The 23,491-nt window shown below is 52.5% G+C and overlaps 4 protein-coding genes across 4 annotated transcripts; 3 read left to right on the top strand and 1 right to left on the bottom strand.

The window, feature by feature from the left end:
- Positions 1 to 152: 152 nt before the first annotated feature.
- Positions 153 to 7,334, top strand: CSUI_007679 (sag-related sequence srs53a). The gene is made up of 4 exons (XM_068067824.1): positions 153 to 1,247; positions 1,368 to 3,718; positions 3,923 to 5,118; positions 5,249 to 7,334. The coding sequence occupies exons 3-4, from the start codon at positions 4,326 to 4,328 to the stop codon at positions 5,692 to 5,694; spliced, it is 1,239 nt and encodes a 412-aa protein (XP_067920203.1). The 5' UTR covers positions 153 to 1,247; positions 1,368 to 3,718; positions 3,923 to 4,325; the 3' UTR covers positions 5,695 to 7,334.
- Positions 7,335 to 9,088: 1,754 nt separating this feature from the next.
- Positions 9,089 to 10,556, top strand: CSUI_007678 (sag-related sequence srs53f). Its single transcript, XM_068067823.1, has 2 exons — positions 9,089 to 9,950; positions 10,080 to 10,556. The coding sequence occupies exons 1-2, from the start codon at positions 9,449 to 9,451 to the stop codon at positions 10,523 to 10,525; spliced, it is 948 nt and encodes a 315-aa protein (XP_067920202.1). The 5' UTR covers positions 9,089 to 9,448; the 3' UTR covers positions 10,526 to 10,556.
- Positions 10,557 to 15,043: 4,487 nt separating this feature from the next.
- On the bottom strand, positions 15,044 to 17,413 carry CSUI_007677 (uncharacterized protein). The gene is made up of 2 exons (XM_068067822.1): positions 16,456 to 17,413; positions 15,044 to 15,840 (listed from the first exon to the last, which is right to left on the bottom strand). Exons 1-2 carry the CDS (start codon positions 17,335 to 17,337, stop codon positions 15,724 to 15,726), a joined length of 999 nt encoding a protein of 332 aa, XP_067920201.1. The 5' UTR covers positions 17,338 to 17,413; the 3' UTR covers positions 15,044 to 15,723.
- On the top strand, positions 16,677 to 19,560 carry CSUI_007676 (sag-related sequence srs53c). Its single transcript, XM_068067821.1, has 3 exons — positions 16,677 to 18,000; positions 18,137 to 18,934; positions 19,483 to 19,560. Exons 1-2 carry the CDS (start codon positions 17,259 to 17,261, stop codon positions 18,574 to 18,576), a joined length of 1,182 nt encoding a protein of 393 aa, XP_067920200.1. The 5' UTR covers positions 16,677 to 17,258; the 3' UTR covers positions 18,577 to 18,934; positions 19,483 to 19,560.
- Positions 19,561 to 23,491: the final 3,931 nt, after the last annotated feature.

The following is a 23,491-nucleotide window of genomic DNA, read 5'->3' as shown; positions in this document are numbered from 1 at the left end:
GTATCATCTTAGTCGTGTGACAGATGTGGCATCGCGTCGAGATTCAACCTGCGTTCCATTCGGAACATGGCAACGGCGCCGCCGTCAAAGGAGAACAACACTACTATATTTCTTGTATTCATTGCCCAAACTCCACTTCCGTTGTTCACCCGGGGAAATCCACCGCTCGGATGGCGTTGCCCACGGGGCCGGGGGCGGCAGTCCCTTGTCAGCAGCTCGCCGTCAACGGATACGTGACCGGTCTATCGGCTTATGAGGTTTCGCTGCTAAGGGCCCCGTCATCGTTTCGCCAAGGTGACACACGCCACTCAGCATGTGATCGTTACCCGGCAGCCAGTCGCGTCACACTCGGTCTTCTCGGACGTGCTGTCCTGCTAGTCTTGCCCCCCGAGTGAGACCGGGCTGCAAGCCTTGCGATCAGTTGCACCGACGCATCGACGGCGATGAGCGATCACCGTCCGTTTCGACAACTGCATGTGGCGTTGCTAGCGGCCAGTCAGTGAGGGAGCGCGATCTTGTGGCGTTGCTGCATTACCACCAGCAGCTAGGTAGCTGCTTGTGTCTTCTTGTTTACTCCGGATCCCGTCCGCAGCGAGCATATCGCAACTTGGGGGCAGTTTTCGCATGTAGAGCTGTCTTTGTCAAGATGGGTCGTTTTTTCCTCATCCCGTGCGCCGTCGCGGCGTTGGCGTTGCCGAAATCGGGCGCTGTGTTCGGGAACTCAGAACAACTCGCGAAGGCGCCACTCGCAGATGTGGAGACAATTCCAGTCCTGAGAGGTGTGCCCACGCCAGAGCGGTTTGAAAACGACGACAAAAGTGAAGAAGACAGCGCGGGATTGGTCGAGGCGCAGCCAAGGAGACTTAACGAGCCCCAAGTTTCACAATGCAGTTTCTCGGCGTCGCCGACGACGTTAACGGTGTCCGTCAGCCCGTACACGCTTGAAGCGAAGTTTAGCTGTGGAGAGAAGTCGGGTAGTGCCATTACAGTCGACCCGAATTGCACGAGCCAGACGGCTAACTGCTGTGGCCCGTCTCCCCCCACAGCTGACGGCGATTGTCCAAAGCAAACTATATCTGCAGCCGCCGGTGTGAATGGGTCAGCGGTGATGGACAGCTCCTCCAACGTCGTCACCGTCAAGCTAGAGGGTACACCCACGACCGCTGACGGAAAGTTGTATTTCAAGTGCAAGAAAGATCAAAATGCCTGTATCGTAACTGTCAACATGCCGGACGCGCTTACCGCAAGTAAGTCAAGGCATAGCATATGAACGGCTCCTCGGACGTGAAAGACAGCATAAATAGGAAAGATGTTCGGTCTGCCACGGTGTCGCCCTGCCAGTGTGGATGGATTTTGGTGCTCTTCAGGTCAATGCAATTTCAACAAAAATGTTAGCCTTCCCGCAATCTCGGAGCCCAATAAGAAGGTCACGTTTCAATGCGGAGGCACAGCGAAAACCTTAGCCGACGACACGCAGGTGTTTAATGGTCCTGAGTGTACGGGGAATGCATCAAGGCTGAGTGACCTGGTCCCTGGAGCACAGCTCACAAAGGACAAGGACGGCACCTTTACATTGAGCGTCGCAGCCCTCCCGAGCGACACGCAAAACTTGTGCTTTAAGTGCATTTACCCGGATCCGACAAAGCCCGATACCGACGCGACATGCAAAGTGACTGTTGGAGTCTCCGGGACATCGAAGACAACCACCGCCTCCACGACAACCTCTGGAGCCGAAGTCATTACTGTTACGTCATTCGCAGCCCTGGCCATTGCATGCTTCAGCGCTGCTGGAGGTGTGTACTAATCGGATAGCGAATTATTCTTGCGTTTTGCCCGTGTGTGACAATGCGGTGTTTCTTATGGCAGGAACCGTGTTGCAGGATACCTTTGATTTTGTCAGGGGCACTGATCGTAGCAGGGAACTTGCCTCGTTGGAGCCAGCTGATTTCTTTCTTTTCCGCGCAGCATTTCTGATTAGGGAGTTTCTTTGATTGTCGATTGTCGAACCAGACGTCGTAAGTTCCTGGTAGGTGCGGCAGCTCCGGACGTCAGTGGTTCGTTCAGTTTCAAAAATCAGCTGCAGTGACACTCCGGCTTCAGGGTTGCGATTCCCTGCATTGCTCATTCGTCACCTTCCGCTTGCAACCAGTCTGCCACAGCTTCGGCTAGGATGTACCTACGGGACAGGCAGTCCGTGAAGCACTGAAAGAAGGAGACGAGCTTAGTTCTTCGATTTGAGTTGAAGAAGTGGAGAAAGCTCCTTTGTCATGATTTGTGTATGTTGACCAAGAAGAGAGACAGGAGCTTTCCTCTCTTTGGCTAAGGGTCACCAAGAAGTCATGGTCCAAGTCAGCCAGAGTTCCCCGAAAACAAACAGATGACGCGATGCATATCTTTGTCGATGTTACCTCTGTGTACGCACGCAGCTGCGTCGCCAGTTTTGGTTTCCATATGCGCAGCTCGGTCTACAAGGAAGGGTGTGAAAGCGATGAAGTTGATGCCAGAGCAAACCTCAACGGTGTGTGGGCTAATATGTGGGAAAAAAGTCAGAAGCAAGCCGCTATCAAAGGGTTATGCTCATGATGTTTACGGTATAAGTCTGCTTTCTTCAAGGTAGCTGGGCAGAGACAGGCATAGCTGGACAGATGCAGAGAAAGATAAGAAAGTCGGTCGATCTAAGAATTCCTTGTCCGAAAGGAACTACACGGCTTCACTGTGTTCTTCGCTGTTCTGATTTTTACACGTCCAGCACCAGAATGTCGTCTCATGTCGGGTATTCTCTGTCTCTACGCACTTCATGTTTCCTCGCACTTCACTTTAGAGCATTTCCAGAGAAAAGATGTATGACAAAATGAAAGCCCGAGGAAGTGGGGAATTCACAACAGTGTACATGCGGACTCAGGCGGCCTCCCATCGACACGGATGTCCGCAGGCGCCTTCAAAGCCCTCGAGTCTGCTCGATTTCCTTCAACAAAGAGACCTTGTGCTTAGACACATCTTCACACACAGGAAGATGACAAGGACTGGAAGTATCTCGCGCCGTCAACGTGTACCATGGAAGTGGCATACGCACACCGTTTACTCCCCCTTTTCTTCCTTCGACAGGTTTCTGATCCTTGTCCTCTTCTCTGAGAAATCCTTGATCGCGTTGCCACGCTGCCGTCTGCTCTCGGAGTGGAAAGTGTAGTCGTCTTGTCAGAATCGAGCTGAATAAAGTAACAGGAGGAATCCGAGCTTGCGTAGAACCAGTGCTTTACTACGGGACATTTACTGGGGGGCACTAGCGTGGGGGGATCGTCTCGTCGGGACCCTAGGATGACAACGAAGGACTGCATTGTCATCCTATCATTCATTGTCATCCTAGGGTCGCTTTCCGCTTTGGATATGCCATTAGAGACTCTATTCCCCACTCTCACTGGGGCTACGACATATTCTATGAATACATGCGCGAGTGTGTATTCGCTACTAAGGCCAAGTAAGTCCTTGTCTTCGCTCCTTGCGATTTCGCCAATTACTTCCCTGCTGTCGGACCGCTGCCTCCTCCGCAGTCTCGTTGCCTGCGCTCCCCCGTATAGTCTTCCTGCCTTCAGGACTTTCCCCAACTGCAGCGCCCGGTATCTCTCTTGAGGGCTACAGCTTCAGTGAGCATTCAATTCTTCGCCCCGTGCCCGCGCATCACTAGATGCGGTTCTACCGCTTTTCACTCTCCTGTCCCACGGTAAGGTTCTTCTGAGCCCCTGGCTCGCTCTGTGGGCGGCTAAATCACGTCCAGAAAGGAGACGGAAAAACGGTGCGCTTCTCCGTCGGACTCAGCCCGTGCCCACAACCTGCTCACTGAAGTGGGCGATCGTTGCTCGTCGGCTGTGCTGAGGGTATTCTCTTTCGCCCAACGAGTTGCGAAGTGTTGCGTGTGGTTCTGCAGCGCCGAGTCCCACGTCGAATAGCACGTCCTTCTGGCGACGCTTCGTGGACAGGTCTTCCTTCCTGGCAGCACGTACCCGAAACCGCGGTGTAGCCTGACTGTCTCTACTAGGAGCCGGGCCAGTGCGACGCGAGCCGGAACCGGCTGATACCCGTACCTCGTATTCCTGGCAGAGATCCGCGGTGCACCGGAGCTCTCGGCGGGCGTCACTCTGATAATGCTGCCATCGGTTTTCTGCCAAGCCGGCACACCCCATTCAGCCTGCGGCACGCAGCGCGATCAGCCAGTCGTGTCTCAGGTTTTCTCACTCGTGCTGTCCTGTCAGCCCTGTCCCTCCACGGGTGAGCGAGCTGCTAGCGCGACAGCGCGTCGATGCCCCCCCTGACGCGGGCCCCCATTGCTTATGACCAGGGCGGCAGCATGTAGTGTCGATAGCCGCCCGATCAGTCAAGGAATGCCACCCTGTTACCGTTGCTCGATTCACCGTCAGCAGCTAGGCACGTATTTTGTCGTATTGTTATTCACGCCGCGGTCCCTTTCGCTGCAAGCAGGAATTTCCTGCCTTGGGAAAGAACTTCGGTCATCTGGAACTGCTTCTCTCGCCATGGGTCCTTTTTCTCTGATCCCTTACGGCATCGCCGCATTGGCGTTGCCGGCGCTCCGGGTCATAGCCGGCGACTCGGAACAACTGGCGACACTCGCAGACGTGGAAGCGACTCCGGTCGTCAGAGGTGTGGCCGGACCAGGGTTTTTTGAAAACGACGAGAAAGAAGCGAGCGCAGGGGCAGAGGACAGCGCGGGGTTGGTCGAGGCGCAGCCACGGAGACTTAGCGAACCCCAGGTTGAACAATGCAGTTTCACGGGAGGAAAGACGCTAACGGTTGCAGTCAGCCCCTACACCCTTGAAGCGAAATTTAGCTGTGGCGACAAGGCAGATGAAACCATCGCAGTTGAGCCGGACTGCACTTCAGTGAAAGATAAGTGCTGTGATTCAGCTGGCAACACTTGTCAACAACAACCCATAGCTGAAGTCGCCGGTGTGAATGGGTCAGCGACGATGGATGACGCCTCCAAAGTCATCACCGTCAAGCTAGATGGTACCCCGAAGAACACTGACGCGAAGTTGTACTTCAAGTGCAAAAAAAGTGCGGAAAATTGTATGGTGACCGTCGACATGCCGAAGCCACTTACAGAAAGTAAGTCAGAGCATAGCATAGGAGCCGCGCAGCGAGCGTGGAACGACTGTATATATAGGACAGATGTTCGGTTTTTATCGAGCTGTCGCCCTGCCAGTGTGAATGGTCTTCGGTGCCTTCTGATGTTCAGGTCAGTGCAATTTCAACAAAAACGTCGAAGTTCCCGCGATTTCAGAGCCCAATAAGGAGGTCACGTTCGAATGCGGAGGCTCAGTGGCATCCAAACCCGGCACTGTAGACACGGAGGTGTTCAAGGGTCCTGACTGTACGGGGACTGCATCAAAACTGAGTGACCTCGTCCCAGGGGCACAGCTGAAGGAGACCAAGGACGGTTGCTTTACGTTGAGCGTCTCAGCCCTCCCCACAGAGGCGCAGAACCTTTGCTTCAAATGCGTCTATCCAGATCCAACCAAGACCAAGACCCAACAGACGTGCAAAGTGACAGTTGCAGTTTCCGGGACGTCAAAAACAACCACTGCGTCGACGACAACCTCTGCCGCGGAAGGCACTGCTGTTATGTCGTTCGCAGTGGTCGGCCTTGCATTCTTCAGCTTTGCCGGGAGTGCGTACTACTGAAGTAGGAAATGTTTACGGCAGTTGGTGTCTCTAGCACAGTGGTCCCGTTTTGCAGGGTATGCAATTTTGTTAGAAGTGCAGCCTCAGGAGCAGTGATCATAGAGAGGTATTTGATTTGCTTCGTTACCACAGTCATCTCCTTTTGTGTCCTGAGCATTGTTTTTGGTTTTAGACATCCGTTGGTTGTCCGTTGTCGAGCAGGATTCTTTAAGTTCGTGATGGGGGCGTCAGCTCCAGGTGTCAGTGACTCAGCTTGAAACTTGGAACTTCTGTGACAGTCCAATCTTGTCCCCGTCCTTCAATGATATTCACTCATTCCCCTGTCCTGGACTTCCTTCAAGGGTTACTTGCACAAGAGGGGTCACAGCTATTTCACAAGGGGCAGCTCCCCTGTCAACCATGGTTTGTGCTGAAAAGGTAACGATTCGAACTCCCCCAACCTTTTTGTTATGTTTTCAAGTCTGTTTTGCTAACAACAAGCCGCTTTCTTCTCCCATTCGTCGTACTTTTCACCTCTGAAAGGCACACGATCTCTTTCTTCATGACACCGGAAACCTCGCGCTCAAGAAACGCATGAAACTCCCCTCCTCTCGACCGGGGTGTCTACATCTCAGCTTTGAATGCTCGTGCGTACCTGTCTACCTACCCACGTGTCGACTGATCTCCGATCACCGTGCTCGGAAGGGAGGTTCGGGAGACCGGAGCAGAGGAAAACGTCTGATTGTTCTGAGTGGACAAGAGCCCTCTCCTATCATGTCAAGTTCCCGTGTTGACAGAGAAGCCCAAGAACATCCCCTCAGAGGGATCTACCGCCTTCTCTGCAAGAGTGTCCCCGCGGCAAAGAGAGTCATTGGAGTTTTGCAGGAAGACGGAGACAGAGAGAGTTCGGACACAGCAACGGAAGGAAACCCTCTCTCTGTCGTGATGCAGAATCTGAAGCAGAGCCTTTCATTCTCCGGTTGGACAAAAACCAGGACAGTGGACAAGGTGAAGGTAATTCTGGAAAAGCAAACAACCCAGACGGTCATACACCAGAAGAAAAGTGTCTCCACATCTGCATGTATGCATCGGCGTCTCCATGTGCTTATGCATCTGCGTATCGGTCTGCTAGCAGAGGCGATGTAAGCATCAGCGTCAACAGAAAATGAGGCGGTGGTTGCTTGCACTTCCTTTTAGGAATACAGGTGGAGAGCGTCGGTCCACGCCGGGCTTTTAGGGAGGCCGTGGACACGATGATCAGTCGTTCGCCGCCCGCGCGGGAGGCCAAGATGGCACGGGATGAAAGAAATCAGGATTATCCGTGTGTCGATGATAGGATGACATTCAACATAGATTTAGCCTTTCCCTCAGCACAGCTGGACCCCAGTAAGCTGAGAAAGATGGATGCAGAGAAAGGAGGATATCGGTTGAGCTGAAAGTGCTTTCTGTTCACTTGTCTTGACTTTTCCTCTCCTTGTGTATTCGAGCGTTTTCACATTCTGGAACAAAGAAGAACCTTTCTTTGTTCTCGAGGTATCCACGACGTTTTTTTTCATCTCGGTCCCCATTCCTTGGAACCATTAGGCTCCCTTGGCTCCCTTGCGTGCGTTGATTGCTCCCTATCTCTTTCGGGCTTTGTCTCATTTTCACAACAGTCAAGAAGCGACCACGTTCACCAACTGGAAACGCAGACCAAGAGGGAAGGTCAGAGTGCGTGTCGATGTCCGGCTCTCTCGCAACTTCTCCAAAGACCTTCGGAGCCCTTCGCAGGGAGGGGGGCTGTCTACGTACGCGACTTTCTCCTCCGGCTCTTCTTCCTAGAAGTGTGCGATACTGGTCTCCTTCGTCTGCGAGTAGTTGACCTCATGGTGAACCGTCCACCTGTCTTCATTTTACTTCATCTTGTCTGTCTGCTGCTTGAGTTCAAGAGAGGAAGAAAGAAGTGGTAGGGACTACAGTACACTTCCGTGTGCTGCGAGGTGTGTTTGGTTCATGAAAAAACGAAGAAGGAAGACAGCAAGCGGAAGGGACACAAGTCAGAAACCTTGAACTCGGTGGCGTATCTCATGAAATGAAAGAATTTCTGGATGATGGGGAAAAGACTGAAGAGCTGTCCTTGAGGTAAAGAGAGGATGAGCCATTCGGCGATTGAGAGGAAAGAATAGAATTCTCGGTTCTTCCTTTCTCAAAGAGAGAACAATCTTCTCTTCTTTTTTTTCCGGAGGTGGAATAAAACTTGCTGAGCTAGTCAGCTTCTGTTTTAGATGTTGATTTGAATCAACAGAAGAAAAAAGATAGGCCTCTGAACTCATTTTGCCCTGTGTGTACAATTGAATGGATAGATGAGATAGAAAAATCTTCTGCGCACCATATAGGTAAAGTGACAGCGGAGACAGAGAAGACAGAAAGCTCCAACCTCCGTCACGGCCTATGCTGCAGCAGATCTTGGAAGTGTAGGCAGTTCTCCATAGAAACAAGCTAAGTGTAGTAACCAATGCAAATAGCGAACTGCTTCGTACCCGATGCACTACTGGAAAACTTTCACCCAAAGGGAGGTCATGGGGTTAAGTCCCTCTCATTGTCACAGGAATTACTTGTTACATCATCTCTCATCTTGGGATCTTTTTCCTCAAGCTCGGTCAAAAAACTTTCATAAAGACCCATGCGGTTATGGCGTACGTCAGGACTATAAATGCATTCGATGCTTTGGCGGGATCTTCTCCTCTCGCTGCGAAACCACCCGTTGCTTCGCTGCTGCCTCACAAACAATCTGTGCTTCCGCTGCGGTCTCGTTGCTGCCCACTCCAGCGTACGATTTTTCCGGCTTTGAGCCTCTCTTCCGCGAAGCGCCGTCTCTCTCCCCCCTCCGCTTTACAGATTCAATGGAGACAGGATTCTCCGCCTCGCGCCGCCGTATCACTAGCTGCGGCTGCGCCGTACTTCCGGTCTCTCGTTACACTACGACTTTCTTGTCCGGTTCGCTGTGTGCCCGTCTCGCTATTCTCCGTGCGGGGAACGCAGAGGTGAGCGAATGCCCGCCCGACCACTGCTTCCCGCTTCAGCCCTGCGATTCGGACTCCCCACTCCCTTAGAATCCACGCAGCCTTTTACCGAGTACGCGCGGTCGTTCCTGGTAGGTCTCGAGGCCGCTTCTGCCTCCCGCGAGCTCTTTGTTGCCGAGCGAGCAGCGGTCTCTCTCCTCCAGCCTAGTGGTGCCGCAGACAACAGTACCTGATCTTCAAGGTGTCACCCTGCGGCAAGCAGTGGGAGTAGCGACACACATTGGTTGTGTCTAGTAGGAGAATGGCAGGGCGCCAAGGGACCTTGGTAGCGGGGAATCGCGCATTCGATATGCATCTGATAGGTCGGAGGCGCAAGGGGATTTTCCGGCCGCATGAGACTACTACCGGGACCATAGTGTTTGATGGGCCAGCACGTGCCGGTCAGCCTGCTCGGCTTGTTGAGCTCCTAACGGCTCACCGTTCCCTGCCGACGCCTGTTTTCCCGACCGCTTGTCTTGTGTGGGCAACCCTGTCCCACCCTACAGACAAGCGCGCTGCGAGCCCTCCAGTAGCAAGCTACCAGACAGTGTTCGCTGCGACGCGGGATGCAGTCTCGCTAGCCACCGAACTACCCTGGGAGATACACCCTGGTTTGAGCGGTGTATTCAGTGTGGACAGCAACGTAGCTGCATCTCTCAGCACGTGCTTTTGTCTTCGGAGAAGGTCGCGAATTTGAACACGGGTTGCCGTTACGTCGGACTGTTTATGTCGAAATGGACCGTTCGCTCCTTCTCTCATGCGCCGTTGTTGCGTTGGTGTTGTCGACTTCTAGCTTCACAAGCGTTAGCCTAGTGAGGGGAGAGGCCTTGACGGGCGCAACGGAGCCAAGGCAACTTAACGAAACATCAACCGCGCAAAAATGCTTGCCTGCCCCGCAACTGCAAAACATCACTGTAAAACTCAGCCCGTACACCCTTGAAGCCAAGTTTGACTGCGGAATCAAAGAGCCTTCAAGCACGAATCAGGTTGCACCGAGTGTACCCGCGGATCCGGGTAAGTGCTGTAACGCGGATGCCACGGACTGCGAGAAAACTATACTGAGTGTCGTCGGCGTGAATGGCTCAACGTCGATGGAGGACACCACCAAGGTCATCACCGTCAAGCTGGACGATACCCCCAAGAAGACCGATCAGAACTTGTTTTTCAAGTGTTCGAAAACTGGCGCTGACGACAAATGTATCGTTTCCGTGGAAATACCGAAGACCTTTTCCGGAAGTAAGTTAAGCGCACTAGTGCGGTGCACTGAATGTGGAGGGGTTCGACCTCAAGGCCAGACTTGTTGTCTTCATTGCGCTATTTTCCTATCTGCTCGATGAATAGCTTCTTTTTCTCTCTGGTGTTCAGGTCAGTGCAATTTCGACAGGAATGTCCAGCTCCCACCAATTGCGCAGCCTAATACAGAGGCAACATTCGAGTGCGGAGGCACAGTGGCACCTGAACCAAACGACACGCAGGTATTTAAGGGACCTGAGTGTACGGGGACTGCATCGAAACTGAGTGACCTAGTCCCAGGAGCGACTCTTGTTGGCGACGGAAGCGGCAATTACACGTTGAAGGTTGCAACCCTTCCCAAGGAAACGCAGGACTTATGCTTCAAATGCGACTATCCGGATCCACGAAAAAACAAGACCCAAGAGACCGCTACGTGCAAGGTGACTGTTGCAGTTTCCGGGATATCAAAGACAACCACTGCTTCCACGACAACCTCCGATGCCGAAGGCATTGTTGTTACCTCGTATGCGGCCCTAGCCTTTGCATTCTTCAGCGCCGCCGCGGGTGTGTACTACTGAGATAGAACACGCTTTCTGTGTTTTGCCCGTCTGTAACACTGTTCTGTTTTTGATGGCAAGGACGCTGCTGCAGAGTACTTCTGATCGTCTTGCAAGGAGCACCTCCAGGAGCAGTGCTCGTAGCCGAAAGTGCTTACCTCATTGGAAGCAGCTCTTCTCTTTTCCTTTGGTCAGCGTCCTTGCTTTGGGACTTTCTTTGACTGTCCATTGTCGAACCAGACTTTAGAAGTTCCTGCTAGAAGTGACAACTCTCGATTGCTCACTCAGTTTCGAACACTCAGTGACACTCCGGCTTCACGGTCGCCAATCCCTGCGTTGCTCATTCCTCACCTTTTGCTTGAAAGCAGGCTGCCGCGTCCTGAGCTAGAGTGCATCTGCGTGGCAGTTCGTTCTTGATGGAGATACTGGAAGAAGCGACTCAGATTCTTGAACACAGTTGAAAGAAGTGGAGAAAAGCTTCTGTTTCTTGATGTGTGTGTGTCGACAGAAAAATGTGACAGATTCCTTTCGTTGCCTTTGAAAACTCACAGAAAAAGAATGGACCGAGCTAGCCAGAGAGATTCCCGGAAACAAAAAAATGTGTATCTTTGCAGGTCTTTTCCTCTATGTAAGTATGTACGTATGTGGGTCTCCACTCGTGTCTGCATAGCCCGGTCTCTCTGACCGTAGCAGGGAGGCTATGAAAGTTCGATTTCTTTACTGGAGGTCAAGAAAAGCGGAAGCGTAAACAGAGGCTGGGATAAGTCCGAGAGGTCATAGCCAAAGTCTTGACGAAAGTTCATAATGTTGAAGTCAGAAGCTTCCTTTCTTCAGCAGAGCTGGATAGGGACAGGCATAGGTAGATACAGAGAAAGATACGAAAATCAGTCGATCCGAAGATTACTCCTCCTAAACCAATGATACGCGTTCACTTTCACCTTTGTTGTTCTGACCTTCTTCGCCTTCACGAACCAGACTATCTTTCTTGCATCTACTCTCACGATACACCCCGGAGATCCTCTTCTCATCCTGGTCCCTAGTGTGTGGCTTAGCATCTCTGTCTTTGCTCAGTTCCTGCTTCCTCTCACTTCACTTCAGTCTAGGGGATTCAGAGAACCAATGTATTACAAATGAAGGGGCAGGAAAGGGGCAAGTCACACCAGTGTAACGCCGGTCTCAAGCCGTCTCGCATCAGCACGGATCTCGACAGGCGCCTCCAAAGCCCTCGAGCCTGGTCGATGTCCTTCGACTAAGAGACCTTGTATGTGTTAGAAAGAGTCCTTCGCACGGGAAGAGGACAAGGACTTCAAGTCTCTCACGCCATCTGCATGTACCACCAAATCGTCGCATCCACACAACCGCCTCCTCATTCTTCCATTTTGGGCAAGTTTTTGATCCTCGACTTCGCTGCCTTCCTCTCACCCAGGAATTATTGATCGCATTGCTGGGAGGCTGTCTTAACTTTCCTTGTCTTGGTCGTCGCCTGCTTGATGAGTTGATCGACTCCTACACTGGAGAGAAGGAATGACAGAAAGGTATAGTAGGAGAGTCGGGTAGCTTCCTGTGTGTCGCATGTTCGAGGAGATAAATGCAGACAGTGTAAACCGACAACTTAGTGCTGAGCTCCCGCCGTCAGTTTGTGCCTTGCACCAACAAGCCACTGCGCGCGATCTCCCGGCTGTGTTTGGACCATGAAAGGATCTCAGGAAGAAGACAGGGAAAGAAAAGCTCAAGAACTCAAGACTTTTTAATCCTTGTTTTCACCCCAGAGCAAGACGTAACTTCTCAATGGAAGGGATAGAGGTTTGGGCTCTTACCAGAGAGCCTGCGCCACTTTATTCTGGGAGAAAGAACTGAGATTTTCCACGTTTGTTTGGAAAAAGAAGCCCTTCTCTCGCGTCCTACCCAGGACGATAAGGACGATGTAAGGAGTTGAGCAACACCTTTTTTGGTGTCTCGATTTGACTCAGTAGGAAAAAAGATCGATCCACGAAATGATTTTGACCTGTATGTACAGAGGTGTCAACTCGGAAGAGGAAGTGGTTACACCTGGCCCCCGCACACACACGGGGGACATTGCGAGCCGAAACCTTAACCTGCTGGCTGTCGATATATACCTGGACGGAGTGGAACGCGTACTGCTCTTGTCAGGATCGAGCTGAGCGGAGGGGGGAACCAAACAAGAAAGCGAACTTCCGCAAAATCAATGCGTCACTACAGGACATTTACTGGGGGCCCCGGCGGTAGGATTACCGTCTTTTCGGGTGTTGTGAAACTTACTCAGTTCCTTCATTCCCATCCTAGGATCCCTGTTCGCGAGCTACTTCAGCATGTCATAAAAGACTAGTCTCCCTCGCTATGCTACGGCACCTCGTACATCCGTGTGTTCTCGGTGTTTTGGTCGCGTCTTTGTCCTTACTCCCTACAGCTTCACCGATTACTCCACTGCTGTCCCATCTCTGCCTTTTCAGCGGTTTCGTTGCTTTCGTTCTCGCATGTACCCTTGTCTCCAGAACTTCACCCACTTGCTTCACGCCTACGGCTTCATAACCATCTGATTCTTCGCCGCAAGCTCCAGCAGCACTAGGTGCGGCTCTAGGGGCTTTCTTTCTGCTGCTCCGCGCTGAGGTTTTTGTGAGCCGTTAGTTCGCTCTGTGCCAGGCTGGATCCGCTCCAAACATTGGAACGGAAGCCGCTGCACGCCTCCCTGGGGTCCTGCGGCCCGTGCGAGATACTACTCTCCTAGGCCGTCAAAACAATGCGATTGTGACCTTTCCTTTCGTATTCCTCGCACCTGATTACTGAAGTGGCGGCAGTCGACCTGATTGGCGCTGCTGCAGTTTTGAGGGAGTTCCTTGCCTACCGAGTTGCGATGTCACGCCTGTCGTTCTGCAGCGCCGACACCGACCTCGCTGGAGCATACTCCCGTTTCTTTAGGTATTGTGAGAGTAGCACGTGATTCTTACGAGGCATTGTAGACAGGTTTCCCTCCCTGGCAGCATACCCCAAACGTCAACGCAGCCTGACTGTGTCTACTAAAAGACGGGCCAACGCGACGGCAGGCCGACCCCTCTGTAAGACGGAGTTGCTATTCGTGGCACAGATCCGAGGGGGCACTCTCTCGGAAGGCATCACTCTGGTAATGGCGCCATGGCTTTTTTGGCAAGCCGGCACACGCCATTCAGCCTGCGACTGTTAGTCAGCGCGATCGGGATTTAAGTCTGGTCGTGCTGCCGGACAGGCGTCTTCCCTGGCCCGTCATGTTCCTGGTTGTCCGGGCTGCAAGCCTGTTGGAAGTTGTGACGATGCGCCGACGGCGATTAACCGACACTTCAGACTACGAGGCTGCCATCTAGTGTCGCTAGGCGTCCAATCACTGAGCGGATGCCACCCTGTCTGAAATGTTGCGTGGCATTTCCTTTCGCCGTGAGCCCAGGAGCGAAGCTGCTTCTGTCACGCGAAACATGACAGGAGCAGTTCCCGTCATGTGGAACTGTCCTTGTCGAGATGGATCGTTTGTTCTCATCCCGCTCCATCACCGCGTGGGCGTTGTCGACCATCGGCCTCGTAGCCGGCAGCTCAGAACAACTCACGAAGACCTCACTCGTGGATGTGGTCACCATTCCAGTTCTGAAAGGTGTGGCTGAGCTCAGGAAGGTTCGAAAACGAAGAAAAAGAGGCGAGTGCCGACGCAAGGGGCAGCGGCGGCTTGGTCGAGTTCCAGCCAAAGCGACTTAGCGAACCTCAAGTCCCACGATGCAATCCCGTCGCTCCAGAGAAGACTGGCTGTAGAACCCTGGCAGGTAGTGTCGTTACCGTTGAGCCGAACTGCACTACAGTGGCGAATAGACGGGCCAACTGCCGACAACTACCAACAATGAGGCATTGTGAAGCCACCGGTGTAAGTGGCTCACTTTGCTTGACAGATCCTCCCAAGCCATCGCCTGGCTGAACGAACCCTGAAAAGAACCTAAAGAGAAGCTCTATTTCAGCTGCAGAAAGGAACAAGAAGCTTGTACTGTCACTGTCAACATGCTGAAGGCGCTTAATGAGAGGAAGGCAAGCCATGAGTGATGAGCCGAGTGCGAAAGGGCGGTCTACCTAAGACAGGTATACCGTCTACACCACGTTACCGCGTTGAGCTACGTGAGTGGTCTTTGAAGCTATGTGATCTTTATCTCAATGCATTTTCAACAATAATGCCGACCTCCCTGCAATAAGGAGGGAAATTCGATTTGTGTAGGCACAGCGAAACCTCAACCTAACGACACGCAGGTGGGAGGGAAGAGAAGCTCCTCGTCTTCATGATGTGTGTCTGTTGGGCAGGAAATGAGACAGAGCCTTGCTGCCTTTGCTAACAGGCAAGTCACAAAGAAAGAATGACCGAAGAAGCAAGGGAAATTACTGAAGAAAAACACTTAGCTGTAATGTATATTTGTCTCTATATTTGCCTCTGTGTACGTGTGCACGTATCGTGGTCTCGATGTGTGCCCGCATTGCAAAGTGTCCCGGATCCTGGATGGCTACGAAAGAGCCGAGTTTTATGTGAGATTAATACAAGAAGAAGTAAGTAACGTGAGGGATGAAATTGAAAATGAAGGCAGAGGCAAGCCTCGGCGGCAGGATTATGTTCACAGTGTTCAACATACTGCCCCCGCTCTCTAACACAGCTCGATAGAGACAGCCATAGGTGAAAAGACTGACAGGTACAGAAGGGGATAGGAAAGTCAGTTGAGTTGAAGGCTCTTTCTCATAATCAGAGTACACACCTTCCTTTTTTTCCGTCTTTTTCTGAGTTTTTCACTTTCGCCGACCAAAAGTATCCTTCGCAAACTTTCTCGTGATACCATTGATGACTGTGTTTCGCACTCCGTTTTTATTGATTCGTTGAATTCTCACGCGTTCTGTCTTTGCTTCCTCTTTCTTTCTTCTTCTCCTCACTCTACAGCAGCCGCGGAATGAATGTATTGGAAACATGAAAAGGCATAGGCGGAGGGCACGGCAGGACATGGACAGGTTTACCCGCAGCTGTCTCGAATCAACACTGGATCTCTCCAGCCACCCTTAGGCTTTCGAGGCAATACCCTTCAACAGGGAGAAGGTGGAATTGACAGAGAAGAGGAGAAGTACACCCTCAGTTCGTGTACACTGTGGATTGTGGCGTGTGTATCTCCACCACTTCGTTTTTCTCATCGTCTACTTTCTCTAAGTTTCTGGTCCTAGTCTCCGTCATGTTTCTCCCTTGCGAAGCCATGGATCGTATTGCAACGCGGTTTTCTTGGCTGACCTTGGCTCAGTTCGCTGGCAGGTGCCTGACTAACTGGTCGCCCGGTTGGCTGAACAAAAGCGAAAAAGAGAAAGGAATAAAAAAGTAAAAGGTAGCAGGAATCAAATACGTACCTTGTGATCCGTGGCGTGTTTGTGCTGTGACGAGAAAACAGAAGAGAAAGAGTGAAGAGGAAAAGAGAACAATCCTTTCAGTCGTTTGCTTGTCTGGTAAGAAAAAAGAAAGAATTCCCGGGTGGAAGCAAAAGACCGCGGGGCTGTTAGCGAGACAGACAGAGAGAGAGAGGATTCACTTGGTGTTCAAACAGAAGGAATAGAATTTTCGTTTCTTCCTTGTGGGAGCAAGCGCAGTCTTCTTTTGACTTTTCTCAGGTTAAGAAAGACTGATATAGCACACCAGGTGCATTTGACTTAGTCAATAATATAGAAGAGAACAGAGATCGGTACACGAAACGCTTTTACTCTGTATGTGCACCCGGATAGACAGGTGAAGATAAAGTACGGGGTAAAACATGAAGTACGTATCCACACCCGGGAAGAAAAGCTTCAGCGTATCAGCAGAGATATTCGTGGATCCGGGAAGGAAAAAGGCTCACAAAAAAAAGAAGAAAGTGAAGGCGTGGAATCTGTTTAGGAGGAAACCTTCAGATAAACTGACTTCCTACCTTTCGCGTATCATGGGAGCCCCTTTCCGCAGTAGACTTGAGAGTGTCTGTTGACTGTGGATCTCTGCACGTAGCAGCTAGGTGTCCTTGCGGGTTACGCGTGCCGGGGGCGTCTTTTGTTAGACACAGTCGAGGGCTCGCTGTGCATCGCCATAGAAGGGAAGCTGCGAACTCCGGGGGGTCCCTGCAGTGATGGGCATCAGCGTCCTGGCTCTTCACATTGTGATTGTAATCTCCTACTCCTATACACTCCGTGCACCTGATTACTTGGAGCATGAGCGGTCGGTCGTCCTTGGCGCCGCTCGAGCCTGGTTCTTCTGCGGGCGGGTGAGGGTTTTCTCCTGCCGTCCTTCGACGAAACCAACCTCCTTGGTGGAAAGCCAGCTTCCCAGTGTCCGTGAAATAGAGCAATCGCCTTGTGGCCAGCCAGTCCTGGCAGCGCGCGGAGAAGCCCTCGATTGTGCCTTCGTAACACGGCCGCCGGCAAGCGTAACCCGGGAAAACAGGTAGTTGCTGTGCGTGCAGAGATCCAAGGTAAACAGGCACTCTCAAGTGTCTATCGCCCCTGTACTGGTACCACCGGCTCCAGGCAACGTCCTTCAGCGGGCGAGCCTTGACGAGCTCCGGTCGGCCAGTCCCGGTGTCTTGTTCACTCGAGTTTCTCGCGCTTGTTGCTGCAGGCAACCACTCTTGTCCCACCACACGAACAACCGGGCTGTAGCCCCCAGCGGCCACCCCGATGCATCGAGCCGCCGCTGGACAGTAGCATGTAGTGCCTCTAGCCGCCCGAAACCGTTGAGGGCATGCCACCCCTTCTGGAGTGTTGCATTCATGGCCAGTGGCCAGGCAGGTGCTTCTGTCGGGGCGCTTTTGAGTTGACATTTTTTGAGAGCAGAAATCCTGATTTCCAGACGCATATGTCCTCACGTGGGACTGTGCTTGTCGAGATGGCTTGTTTTTTCCTCATCGCTTGCGGCATCGTCGCACCGGCGCTGTTGACTTGCGGCGTCATAGCCTCTAACGTGGACCAGGTAGGGAAGGCCTCTCTCGCGGAGGGGGAGACGATTCCAACTCTGAGAGGCGCGACCGAACAAGGGGAGTTTGAAAAGACCGGGAGAGCACCGGGTGCAGATTCAATGCAGATCGCAGGAATGACTCAAGTGCGGCCACGGAGACTTGCCAAAGAGGTTCTAAAATGCCCGCCCGCCGCGAAACCAGGACAGCAAACGGTACCACTCGACCGGTACTCTCTTGAGGCTAAGTTTGACTGTGGAATCTTGGCAGACCCCGCCATTCAGGTCGAACCGGCCTGTACGCCAGCGACAGATAAATGCTGTGACTCAGCTGGCGCGAAGTGTGACAAGACCATTATGAGTGTCGTCGGAGTAAACGGCTCAGTGTCGATGAACGACTCTTCCAAAGTATTCACGGTTAAGCTGGACGACACTCCACAAAAACCCGCGGAGAAGTTGCATTTCAAGTGCAAGAAAGAATCAAACCAAACCTGCATTGTGGCTGTGGAAATGCCTGCGCCGCTTGGAGCAGGTAAGTCAAGCGCACACACTAGTGTTACGTCGGCTCTCGATAGGTTGGATACCTGAAAGAGACTTCTGGTCCTTAAATCAAGCTGTTTTCTCGTGAGGCAGGGTGAAAGGCTTTTTGTGCGTTTTCTGGTCTTCAGGACAGTGCAGTTTTGATAAGAATGTCCAGCTCGCTCCAATCGCGGAACCCAATAAGGAGGCGAAGTTCGAATGCGGAGGCACACTGAAGACCCCGCCTACAGACGCGCAGGTGTATAAGGGTCCTGACTGTAGTGGGGAACCAGCAGCACTGAGTGCCCTAGTCCCAGGGGCAAAGCTCACAAAGGGCGACAATGGTGCCTTTACGCTCAGCGTCGCGGAACTACCCAGCCAGCCTCAGTACTTATGCTTCAAATGCGAGTATCCGGATCCGAGGAAGACCAAGGAGAACCAGACCGCTACGTGCAAAGTGACAGTTGCAGTCTCCGGGACATCACAGACAACCACTGCTTCCACGACAACTTCTGCAGCTCACGGCATCGCTCTAACTTGGTTCGGAGCCCTGGCGTTTGCATTCCTCAGTAGTACGACTGTGCAATGATGAGGTAGAAGACGCTTCCTGCGGTTGATGCCTCTTCCAAGGGGAGCCCATTGACGGCCAGCCGTGCTGGAATGTGCATGTGATTTCGTTAAGAAGAGCAACGTCAACAGCAGTAGCACAGACTTGCCTCATTGGCAGCAGCTCTTTCTTCAGAATTTTGTTTTCCGTTTTGGACATTCTTTGCCATTGTGGAGCCAGACTCCAACAGTTCCCCGTAGGGCTGCCCCGCTCTCGGTGTCGATGGCTCACTCGCTCTCACAGACTCAGCTGCTGTGAAACCCCACCTTCACTTCTCGCCACTGCGGCCCTGTCTCAAATTGCCCTTACTTGGGAAAATCTTGCCGAACCTTCAGCGAGGGTAAGTTGGGGAGGCAAACAACCTTTCAAGGAAGTACCGGATGGAGAAGAGGAGAGGATATTTTCACTCGGAAGAGGAAAGAAAATCTCCATGTCTGAATGGGAAAAACACAGCTCTGCCCAAGGAAAGTCACAAAGAAAGAATGACCTAAGAAACGAAAAATGTTCCCGGAAACAAACGGCACGCGGTAATGTATCACTCTATCTATCTTCCCCTCTGGGTAAGTAGGTGTCTCGGTCTCCACATGTGTCTAGTTAGCCCGGTGTCTCTTACCCTAGAAGGCTCCGGAAGCGCCGAAGGTGCTCACGTGAAGTTGATTCAAGAGGAGTCCAGAACAGTGTCTGAGATTAATATCTGAAAAAAAAAATCAGAAGCAAGTCTCGATCAAATGGCTGTTCTCATGCTGGTTACAATAGAAGGCTCCCTCGTTCAATATAGCTGAGTCAAGACACGCACAAATACGTAGATCCAGAAAGAAACGTCTGCCCGCCTCAAGGTTCTCGTTCCTGAAACTGGGTACACAATTCACTTTGTTATTTGTGTCTCAGGACGTCTTCACTTGCAAAAACCGCAACTAGCTTTCTTTGTTCTTTCCCCTGATACACCCGATGAATTCATCTCGGTTCCTCTTGGTTGGATCGGTTTCTCTCCCCTTCTTTCTTTTGTTACTTCCTCTCTCTGGCTACTTGTCTTTCACTCCCGAACAGTAAATGAATGAAATTATCGACACGATGAGCGCCTAAGGGATGAGAGAACCAAGGACAAGGTACACGCCGGTCTACACAGCTGTCTTGCATAGGCACTCGATCCCCCCAGTCATCTTCAGAAACCTCGAGCCTCTTCACTATCCTTCAGAAAGAAAACTTCAGAATTCTCCGAGACACTTCTCACTTAGGAAGTGGAGAGATACTCCAAGTATATCAGTCCATCAACACCGTACAACCGTGGGGGTGTACATGCACCACTGCGTCCTCTGTACATGCAACACTGCGTCCTCTTGCTCTTTCTACAGGCTTTTCGCGTCTTCTTCAACTCTCTTCTCTGGCAAATCACAAATCCCGTTGTAAACCAAGCGTCTTGCCTTTAGTTGACTTCTGCGCCTTGATCTTGCGGTTGCTTGGCCAACTGATAGAGCGGTTGACAAGAGAGAGAAGACAGAAACAAAAAGATATGTAAAGGACTGAGTAGGTTTTCTGCGTGTCGTACGATGTATTTGTGCCATGAAGCGGAAACACAAGAGGACTACAGAACATAGAAGACTGAAACAATTTAGCTCTTTTCGAATCCCATAAAAGAAAAGACATTTTGACTGGGGGGAGAAGAGTGAAGGTTTGCTAAAATGAGACAGAAAATTAGACACTGGTGTTGGCGACAGAAGAACAGAATTCTCGTTTGAAGGCAAGTCGAATCTCTCCGTTTGTTCAAAAGCGCAAGTGAGATTGTACTGAGATAGACGTCATCTGGGAGAAAGGTCGATTCATGAGAAGAATCCAAGGTGAACGTACACTCAGGCAGATGAATGAGAAAGAACAAGCTTATACAGGTAATCCTTGTATACACCGCGGGGAGAGGGAAAGTCCAAAACTCAACCTCTGTCAGTATATGTATTGAATTGGAGCGCGGGAGTCAAGACATTGCTTCTCCTTCAAGAAGAGCTGAGTGCAGTATCGAACGGAAAAAAGCTTCCCTCGAGTCGACTTTCACTGAAGGGGGGACTGATGGTTGGACGTCCCTCTGATTGTTGTAAGACTCCCCCTCACTTCCACACTTCTCATTCTAGAATTTCTCTACACAAGCCCATCTACTCTCTCGTAAAAAAGAGACGCTTTGGATACAATTGTGGCATATGTCATCTCATGTCTACTGGTCTATCAAGTACTTCTCCGGTTCCGCGCCTTCGCTCCGTGGGTTTCCATCGGTTGCTTCACTGCTGTCTTATGGGCTCCGTCTCAGCAGTCTTGCGGGTGCCACGAGCATTTGATTTTCCTAGCCTGCGAACACCCCGCGCTTCTTATCAAGTCTACAGATTCAACATACAGTAGATGCTTCACCTCGGCCCTCGTATCACTAGTTTCGGTCGCGCCGCACTTCCACTTCCGTGCTCCACTCTACGACTTCTTTTTTCTTCGCCGCTCGCTCTCTTACCGGCTGGTACCTTGCAATACGCAGGGAAGCCATCGCCCCGGGGGGGTCCCTCCGGTGAGAGCTGATGAGCGTGGCGGCCGCGGTAGAGCTGCGCCGCTGTCCGGCACAACAGGCGACGACCAGTGGCGTCGCGGTGAAACCAGTGACGCGGCCCGGTGCGGAGACCTGGGCGGGGACGGTGGAGAAATGGGGGAGTAGTTCTTGGGGGGAGATGCCTCAGAGAGAGAGAGAGAAAGGGAGAGAGAGAGACAGAGGGGGAGAAGAGAGTGGGATGCGTTAGGGGAGAGTCTCGCTTAGCCCCCTCGTGGCGGACAGGAAAGTTTATCTCGACCGTGCTAACAGAAATTTGGTGTCAGAAGTGGGATCTCCTGTCCACTTCTCGTTCGTCTCTCCCGTTTCGTGGCATCCGGAGTACTGGAGTTTAGTTCCACAGTTGTTCTCCCCGGGACGGAGAGAAAGGGAGAACAGGATGCGGCCAGTCCAGGCAGGACCCGCTGGCCTCGTGCTGGCGGAACCGCTAAACAGTGCCGAAGGTTCCCTATCGTCGCCCCCGGCACAGGCGGGAGAGACCGTCACGGACGCACCCGCGGGCACCCGGAATAGAGGAAAGAGTGCGGCAAGACGCCATCGGGGACCCGTGGAAGGGGGAAGTCCCAGGGGAAGCGAAATGGAGGCACTCAACAGGCGGCTGGAAGAGCTCGAAAGGAAGCTGGAGGACGCTCAACGATACGCTGTAGCTGAGAGGCGAATCCCACTGGGAACTGACATTCATCTGGAGCCTTTACCACCTTACCCAGTAGAAGGAGACGCGGATCCTCAAGAATGGTTCATTCACCTGGAGGCTAAGGGAGATTTCCCGAGTCCGCATGACGACTGGCGGGTCAGAGCCCTCCTGAAGTACCTCCCCGATGAGTACCATGCTGAATTGCTACCGCTGTTGTCCGGGGAGGCACCTAGGTACGAGCGTATGAGAGACCATTTACTGGTTCACCATCCGGCTTACGGGAACTATCCTCTCGGATACTATAAGAGGAAGCTGGACGACCTGAGGGCAATGTGGGTAAGCCCCTCTCAGATGCGGGGTTACTTACTTAAGTTAGGAAATCTACAGAAAAAGATGTGTGAGAAACTGGGGAAGCCCTCCGCGGTCTGGGATGAAGAAACCCTGCGTAGCGCGTATCTCGACGCGCTCCCCGCTCGGTTGATTCACCCAGTAGTGGCTCACGGCGACATCAATAACCTCACCCTGGAACAGCTGCAGGCCCGGGCGGAGGCCTTTATCCTTGGGGATCAATTGCATGAGAGGAGAGCTGGGCAAAGCGGGAGGCTGGTGTCGCCGAGTGTCCTAATGTCAGCTCCTTCACAAGACACTAGCCGAGGGTGTTACAGGTGTGGAGGCGCCGACCACTGGGCCAGGTCGTGTCCCGTGGAGAAAGCAAGCAGTACACCGGCAGAGTGTAGAATCTGCAAGGGAAAGAGCCATGAGGAGCGTGATTGCTGGTATAGGGGTATGGAGCGGTGTAGGAACTGTAAAGGCTTTGGGCATCGAGCGGAGGAATGTGGCACCCCAACTATTCCGCCTCGAAGAGGTCTGTTGACAGGTGGAAACCGGGGGAGTCCCGAAAGAGCGCTAGCGCTCCGCACGAGGGAACATACAAATCGAGCGCCCTCTCGGGTTAGGACGCCCGAAAGGACTTATAAACGGTCACCAGCCCGAAGGCCTCCACGCTCGCGTAGCCCGAAGAGAGTGACGTTTGCAAAAACTGCCGGGACACAGGATCGCAACCCGGCGCCCCAGGGTGCAGGCGCGCGGGAGGTGGCAAAAGAGGTGTCGAACCGGATTTCCGCCAGGGTATGGGGTACCCTTGAAGGGGTCCCAGTGAAGATGCTGTTAGACTCTGGCGCGGAAGAGAACCTTATTGACAAGCAGCTGGCACAGCGGCTGCAAGACAAAGGAGTTGTTTTTGAAAAGGTCGCGGACAGGAGGATACGGGGCTTTAGCCCCGAACTTGGCGAGGTACCAATGCTGGCGCAGGCCGAGGTGCTATTCCGGATAGGTCCGGCGGCCGCCCGAGACAACGTACTCGTTATTGACAAAGCAACGGAGGACGTTATTGTGCGGTTCGGTTTTCAATACCTAGCAAGACTCCTAGTGGATCCCATCTCCCAGTGTGTCAGGTTCGCGGAGTTCCCCAACATAACAATACCCCTACTCAGCAGAAGTGAAAACAAATATCTCCTCAGGGCGAAAGTTACGGTGGTCGTACCGGGCAGATGTGAAACCATGGTAGAGGTGCAGCAAGCGGATGATTTACCCGTCCCGGTGTACCTGGCGCCGTTCAATGGTGCGGGGGCGCACGGGCGGCGCTTCCAGGCAGCGCACGGCTACGCAGAAGGAGCAGTCACGCAGCT

The sequence above is a fragment of the Cystoisospora suis genome (genome assembly GCF_002600585.1).
Source record: "Cystoisospora suis strain Wien I chromosome Unknown contig_4116, whole genome shotgun sequence".
Taxonomy (NCBI): Eukaryota; Apicomplexa; class Conoidasida; order Eucoccidiorida; family Sarcocystidae; genus Cystoisospora; species Cystoisospora suis.
The sequence above is the reverse complement of the archived record's forward strand: the minus strand, read 5'-3'. Positions and strand labels throughout refer to the sequence as shown.

Excerpts from the sequence above, each read along its gene's own strand:
- CSUI_007679 (XM_068067824.1), top strand. The coding sequence starts at position 4,326 with ATGACCAGGGCGGCAGCATGTAGTGTCGATAGCCGCCCGATCAGTCAA. Across the intron at positions 5,119-5,248 it reads GCCGAAGCCACTTACAGAAA|GTCAGTGCAATTTCAACAAA; the intron begins GTAAGTCAGAGC and ends TCTGATGTTCAG.
- CSUI_007678 (XM_068067823.1), top strand. The coding sequence starts at position 9,449 with ATGGACCGTTCGCTCCTTCTCTCATGCGCCGTTGTTGCGTTGGTGTTG. Across the intron at positions 9,951-10,079 it reads ACCGAAGACCTTTTCCGGAA|GTCAGTGCAATTTCGACAGG; the intron begins GTAAGTTAAGCG and ends TCTGGTGTTCAG.
- CSUI_007676 (XM_068067821.1), top strand. The coding sequence starts at position 17,259 with ATGCCACCCCTTCTGGAGTGTTGCATTCATGGCCAGTGGCCAGGCAGG. Across the intron at positions 18,001-18,136 it reads GCCTGCGCCGCTTGGAGCAG|GACAGTGCAGTTTTGATAAG; the intron begins GTAAGTCAAGCG and ends TCTGGTCTTCAG.
- CSUI_007677 (XM_068067822.1), bottom strand. The coding sequence starts at position 17,337 with ATGTCAACTCAAAAGCGCCCCGACAGAAGCACCTGCCTGGCCACTGGC. Across the intron at positions 15,841-16,455 it reads GCTCCCATGATACGCGAAAG|CCAACCGGGCGACCAGTTAG; the intron begins GTAGGAAGTCAG and ends GCTTTTGTTCAG.